The sequence below is a fragment of the Lepisosteus platostomus genome, chromosome 27 (assembly GCF_059453375.1).
Source record: "Lepisosteus platostomus isolate fLepPlt1 chromosome 27, fLepPlt1.hap1, whole genome shotgun sequence".
Lineage (NCBI taxonomy): Eukaryota > Metazoa > Chordata > Actinopteri > Semionotiformes > Lepisosteidae > Lepisosteus > Lepisosteus platostomus.
This window is the reverse complement of record NC_142637.1, coordinates 7448822-7455335: the sequence shown is the minus strand read 5'-3', so window position 1 is coordinate 7455335 and position 6514 is coordinate 7448822. Positions and strand designations below refer to the sequence as shown.

The 6514-nt window shown below is 44.6% G+C and overlaps 1 protein-coding gene across 4 annotated transcripts in view; it reads left to right on the top strand.

The window, feature by feature from the left end:
• The first annotated feature begins 814 nt into the window (after positions 1 to 814).
• The window catches only part of LOC148639209 (Rieske domain-containing protein), a 55931-nt gene continuing 50231 nt past the window's right edge, over positions 815 to 6514 (top strand). For 2 of the 4 annotated variants that reach the window (XM_088622521.1, XM_088622519.1), the window contains exons 1-3: positions 815 to 1535; positions 3544 to 3659; positions 5366 to 5534. In XM_088622521.1, coding sequence (XP_088478647.1) covers positions 1346 to 1535; positions 3544 to 3659; positions 5366 to 5464 — 405 coding nt within the window. In that variant the 5' untranslated portion in view covers positions 815 to 1345 and the 3' untranslated portion in view covers positions 5465 to 5534. The remainder of the gene's footprint in view (positions 1536 to 3543; positions 3660 to 5365; positions 5535 to 6514) is intronic. The other 2 variants (XM_088622520.1, XM_088622518.1) reach the window with 1 other exon arrangement.

The following is a 6514-nucleotide window of genomic DNA, read 5'->3' as shown; positions in this document are numbered from 1 at the left end:
ATGATTGCTCTGGCCTGTCGCTAATTGCCCGATTGATGGTATGTTAATGTTTGCTTTGGAGGAACATGAGAAAGGAGAATAGTTTGTTTAAAGGCATTGGTTTTAAGCGCTTGGTTCTCAATACAAGATTGGTAAATATGGAAAGTGTTGTACAAGGAAAGCAAGCCAAGTATCTAAGTAATGGAGCGTTAGTTTTCTGAATTATTAAACTTCGTGAAATGTCATGTGGAAAATGTAAACTACACACTGCATGTGTACTTTGCCAGGCACTCAAGACACCGAGAATTCAAAGAAAACCAAGCTGTGGAAAGTCTGACTGACTTTAACCACTTATATCCCTAAGTGAATAATACCAAGTGTAATTGCTAATTGCATTCAAACAGGCCACAGCACTGTTCATTTGGCAGTTTTGAAAGGTCCTGCTGTTTGCGGCTCCACCTGAAGGCTTCTCCAGCGCTTCTCAAAACGTTCCTCAGGGCCAAAGGAGTTCAGACGCTCCAGACACCGGCTTTTGAAAAGCGGTTCTGGCCGGGCTTCTGTGCACCCGACAAGCGTTTCGGGTTTTTCGTCCATCTGACGAGTGAAATAGCTTTGCCGTCACGTCTCCGCACCTCCCCGCTGCCCTCGTTAAAATTATTCTCAGATTCTCAGCCTATTTCTGCGTGTGTCTGGGTTGTTTTAACACCCGCCACCTCTGGGATAGTGCAGCTGACCCCCAGGCGTAGATTACGTCACGAGTCAGAATGCAGGTGTGACCTTTTTAACTCCTTCGCCCCCCGATTACCACATAGCAGACCAAACAGGGAAATGTGATACTAATATAACAACACGCGTTAATTAACACAGAGTCTTTTAGGGATTTTCCAATAACACAACAGGCTGAAACCACGCAACTGAAAACGCATATTTTGTATAATATGAATTATTCTTTATTTAAATGATATTTTCTGCTCCTTTAAAATTAGGTCACCCATCAGACTTAGGGCTGACGACACGAATAGTATATCCTGATGGCAGTCGTGCAATTTGGTTAATTTTGCAATTTGCCCACTTTCTGCACAGCCTAGACTGTCGCAGAAGGGTCGCTTGTTTTATTACATGTTCAGTCCTCCTGAGAAAAAAAAATCTCCCTTCTTTCGGGGTCGTTCCACCCTCTGCAAGGAGATTAAAATCGGTTTGTCACGGCCAGTGCTGTAGATCGCCGTGATTGCCCGACTTCCAAATATAGTAAGAAGGCAGGCGGAATAATCACCTTTTACATAGCTGCCCATATCTAGACGGGCGCAAAGGGCTTTGGCGACTTTAATAGCATCGATGTGAAGACCTTTAATTTAGAGGGGGGGAAATGGCTTCTTCAAACGCGGAGTACGGGAGCGATTCTGCCGCCGAGCTGTGGAGGTTGATAGGCCCCGTCACCGAGCTCTCCAACAAACCGTGCCGGCTGATCTACTCCGAGCTCGGCTACGACTCGGACGTGTGCCTCTTCCACACCAAGGGGGAGTTCCGGGCCATGGACGCCCGGTGCGCGCACTCAGGTCAGTGCATCCGAGCCGGGGAGCCGCTCTCCTGCAGGGTTGAACTGTGCACGGCGGCACAGACCTACTTAGACTAAGGTATATTATTATTACTATTATTAACTGCCCTAGCTAATTCACTCTTCACGATTGAGTGTTAAAGTGCGGAGACGCGAGTGCGATAAAGTTGCCGGTCCCCGGTGATCCACTGACTGGCTGTAAACGCACTGTTTTAATATATAGCGCAACTGAACCTCTTTTGACCAGAGAGAGATGTTTTTAAACACATGACGTTACGTGTGTGTGTATATATACTGTGTAACCGATAGGCTTACATGTCCTGGCGAGAAAGTAACATCGAATGCTGTGTTGGCAGAGTTTTTAAAGTTACTGTTATTGTTTTATGCGGTCCACTAATTTTTACAGAGAATTAAGACGGCTAGCCATTTACAAAATAAATCCTTTTTCGACAGTTACAGTGGGGCTGTGTAATAGGTGTCTGAGGAAGTAGGTAATTTACACCAGTAATAGAAGTAACGTTTTACTATTTAAAAAAGTCTACGTATATTTATAACTTGCGGTTTTCGAAGTGGATAACAAGGGCAGATTGGATATGTCGAGCCCGAAGTGATGCGCGTTATATACAGGACCCTTATGCTGGCTCGCCGAACTGTCTTCAACAAAAAATCACCAACAGCTCGTAAACACCACGCTACAAAAAAAAAAACAAGGCACTTTTATTTTAAATGCAACCATTTTCAAATACCATTCTATCCAGTGGCTCCGCTGGTTTGCTATTATACTTGAAAGCTGCACGTCAAATTACATGTACAGATTCCAGACCGTTTTATTGCAACTTCCAACAGGAATAATAGCGCCGGTATTCGTCGAGACTCGCCAAAAAACCGTTCCTGCGGTAAGAGGAAAAATGCGGTTGGAGAACAAATATTATGGGACTTTTTCCACTTTCCCTTTAATTCTCTATGAGTGAGGGAGTGAAACAGGCATCTATTGTGGAGTGCTTTTGGGATTAACGGATGCCTGGGTAAAAGTAGGGAGCACGGATAACCCTCATGAACCCCTTTCTTTTCCTAATTCCTTACTCTGACAAAATCCTAGGTAGCATAAATTCCCCCCAGCCTGACTGTGACAGACCAGTGCCCTTGAACTGCTCTCGGAGCAGTGTTGCTCTGTCTTTACATTCAAATTTAATCTTTTAAGGGGAACATAAATCCCATCCATCTGCTTCTGCTTCTTCCCATTCAAGATGGCAGGGGAGCCAGAGTCCATCCCAGCGAGGAATGGGAGCAAAGCAGGATACATCCGGGATGGACACCAGTCCACCGCAGGGCACACACCCACACTCTCACACCAGGGCCACTTCTCCCAGTAGCCAATGAGCCTGCCAGTGTCTTTCCGGACTGTGGGGGGAAACGCATGCCCACACAGCAAGAACATCCAAACTCCACACAGACAGCACTCCAGGCCCTTACCCAGATTACATATATTGCAATATACCAGAAAAAACATGCAGATGTCTCTTTTCGTATAATGTAAAATATATTTAGAACAAATGTATATCCTTAAGATTCTAATGAAATAGATATTTCCCCCTAATGTATTTTAACAAACATTTTTCCAAATAGTTCAGGTGGGGAGCTGCGTCAGCATGCGTAGGCTGCAAAGGAACAAGTAATAGGTTTATTCCCTGCTGAAGAGAGAAAACGCAACGTTTCAGCCATGGAGCCTTCTTCAGGTGTGAGAAAGACAGGGGCAAATATATGGTGTGTAAGATGTACAATAATACTGTGTCTCCTGACCATATCCGGTTTTTAACCCAGGGCCCCATGCTGATCACTGCCCCGCTGTGTCACAGTCTCTTTGCTTGGGTTAAAAAAGATCTTCCTTTCTTGGTGCTTTATAGAAGCTTTGCCGTTGCCTCACTTTGCTAACCTGTTCTGGTGACCCGGAGAGCCCCCCCACATACACACACTCATTAACCCCCCACTGTTGTGCCCTGTCCTTACAGGAGGCCCACTGTGTGAGGGGGATATTGAAGAGGCAGACGGTGTCCTCCGGGTGACCTGTCCGTGGCACGACTACGATTTTAACGTCCGAACAGGGGCGTCCGAGACAGGCTTGCAGGTAAAGATAGTGAAGAGGGGAGAGTGCATGGAACAGGTTGTCTCCATTCACTTGAAACCAACGGGCACTTAGTCCTTCCAGACAGAAATGGAAATATAAGCTTCCCATGACAGTTATGGGGGGTTGTGAGAATGTGTGAAGATCCCTTTTTTAATTATGTTTGCTATAGGTGTTTTTATGAACAGCTAACAGCATAGTTAAAGGTGTTAAAGTAATTTTTTTTTTAGAATTTAATTGCATTAAGACATTGGAGTGGTTGCTGGAGGCTTGTAAAATTTTGTTCGAAGGATAATATTTTTGGACATTATCGTTTTACACGCAGGTGGGAGAGTTGAATGGGTGTTTTAATCTTTGATTTGTTTTTGTATGTTTTATATATATAAATGTTCTGTTATTTCAAAATGTATTTATACATTGTGTGTGCTGAGAGACATTCATATCTAACATGATTATTTGAATAAGCATTTGTTTTTTAACCTATCTCAGAATTGTTTACGTATATATTTACACAATGGCATTTTTTTCATGAAATTTAGGAGCAGGGGTATCTGCACCCCCCCCCCCCCCCCCCCAAGAACTCTAAATAGATTTTGAAAAGTGAGGGTTAAAATAGACCACCTTCAGATTAGTAAAAAAAACAAGAGTCTTAAAATAATAGGAATTACCCAGAATCACATGACCGTAGTATCCTGATTGTCCCTTTCCTCCGTCCTCCTGTCTACCTGTTTATTCCTATGGATGTGGCATGGAAAGAAAAGGGGAAAAACATATCGGGGAAAATGAACTCCTGTAGCTACAGTGTCTTAAAATAAATAAAAAAAAAACCCAGACTTTACATGAACCCTGGAAAGTCGCGTGCTCTTGGAGTGACAGCTCCAGATATGGTTCTGTTTTTTATTTATTTTCGTTCATCTTTTTCTGCGTGGAGGTGCTCATTCTAAATTGATTAACGAGATATTCAGCGTGCTCACTGGGGAAAGGGAAGTAATGGGGAAACAACATGCCGGAATTCCAGATCTATTCCCAACCCTCAGAAAGCCTGACAAAGTCAGCCCAGTGAACAAGCTGGGTATGAATAGTGGGACAAAAAGCAGTGCTTCCAAGTGAAAAGGATGTGCAAGTGTATTTAAATAAGAGAACAGGAGGCATATCTTTACACAAAGGGTTGTGGGAGAGTGGAACAAGCTTCCCAGCCAGGTTGTTAAAGCGGATAACCTGGCGTTTTGTTACTTAAACCATGGAAGGAATACTCACCTCTGGCTTGTGTCCGGTCTTACAGAGCTTTTAATGAAAGTTCGGGAGGGATGACAGCAACCGAGTCCAATCAGACTCTGCTGTCAGTAATGAGCAATCAATCCTGACGATGTTTCGTCTCCTAAAACACTGTAAATACTGTAGTGATCCCCTTCTCTCCCTCACACACGTATTTTGCATCCCCCCCTCCATCCCATCTCCCCCTCTGCAGCTGCCCCTTGGTCACCCCTCACTCTGCAGGGGGGGGGTCTCAGCCTCCTCGTCCTCTGGCCAGGAGGTCAGTCCTCATCCCAGTGGGCTCAGCCCGTTGACTAAAACACTCCACACTCCTTTCAGTGCCCCTAATTTTGGGGTGTTTGTATTCCTAGTGAAATGTCCGTTCTTACACGTCACTTTGCAGCTGTGCGTGTTTCTGATATAGCGCCTTTTTTTTTCTTGACGTTTTGCTACAGCAACGGGTGCACGAGGTGAAGGTGGAGGACGGGTCTGTGTTTGTAAAGCACCAGGGCCAGCTGTCCTTAAAACCCTTCCCTGTGACCTCCGAGGACTGACCCCTGCTGAGCTCTGCAGCGTCTCAGAGCCTCGAGATCTGGATGCTTGTTGATGGAGGCAGCACTGATGGTATATATACCTTATTTATGTTCTTGTTTTTCCGTCGTTTTTTTGGGGGAAAATCGAGATCCTCTGAGACGTTCTCCAGAGTCATTTGTGATTATCACAATCCTGTCCTACTGGGGCACGAGTGAAATTGCTATCAAGAGGCAGGACATGGCATCAGTGCCCTCTTTGTTTTTAAGACTGAGGCGCGACTGGCAGGGAACAAGAAATCGTTTGCATCTGACCTTGATTATAAATTGGAGATGTTCTTTCTGTGGTATTGTGACATAAATTTATGGACGACTACTACCTCGGACATCAAGATAATAGTTCTGTGGTGATCCATATGTCCATCCTTCCAGAATCAATCAAACCTGGATGAGCAGGAACAACTGTGGTTCGTGTTCTGCAGTCATGGGCGAACTGTGTAAAAAAACAAAACTGGAAGTGAATGCATGAGTGCATAGGATACTATGGAATTCAGCAAAGAGCAATCGGTGAAATATTTACACGGCTGTATTGAGACTGCAGTACTGGGAGATGCAGGTTAGCAATTCTCCAGGATGGTTTCTTTCAGTACTTCCTAAATGCCATTATGAGCCTGATTGCACGGTACTGTCAAAGATTAATCAATATGACTGTGCAGACCAACCTTGTGTGTGTCAAGTACATGGTCTCCTTTCCAGATGTGTAATGTGTCTTATAGGGGGTATTCTGACAGAGAGGCGTTCAGTCAGAATTCTACAGATGGCAGCACAACACCACGGAGTCCTCAGTGATCTCTGTGACATAGTTCCTGAGCAGTGCCAGATCACTGCTTAAATAGTTCTGAACCACCTGTGGTGGGTGTGGTGGATAATTGCCTCCAGGTGGTACAAGGCTCCTGTCTAATTAATTACCATGGTAACTGGCACTGAATGACAGGTGGCTCACAATACTAACTCTCTCTGCTGCTCTTCCACTTCTACGAGCATGACAGAATATACATAAACAAATACACAGTA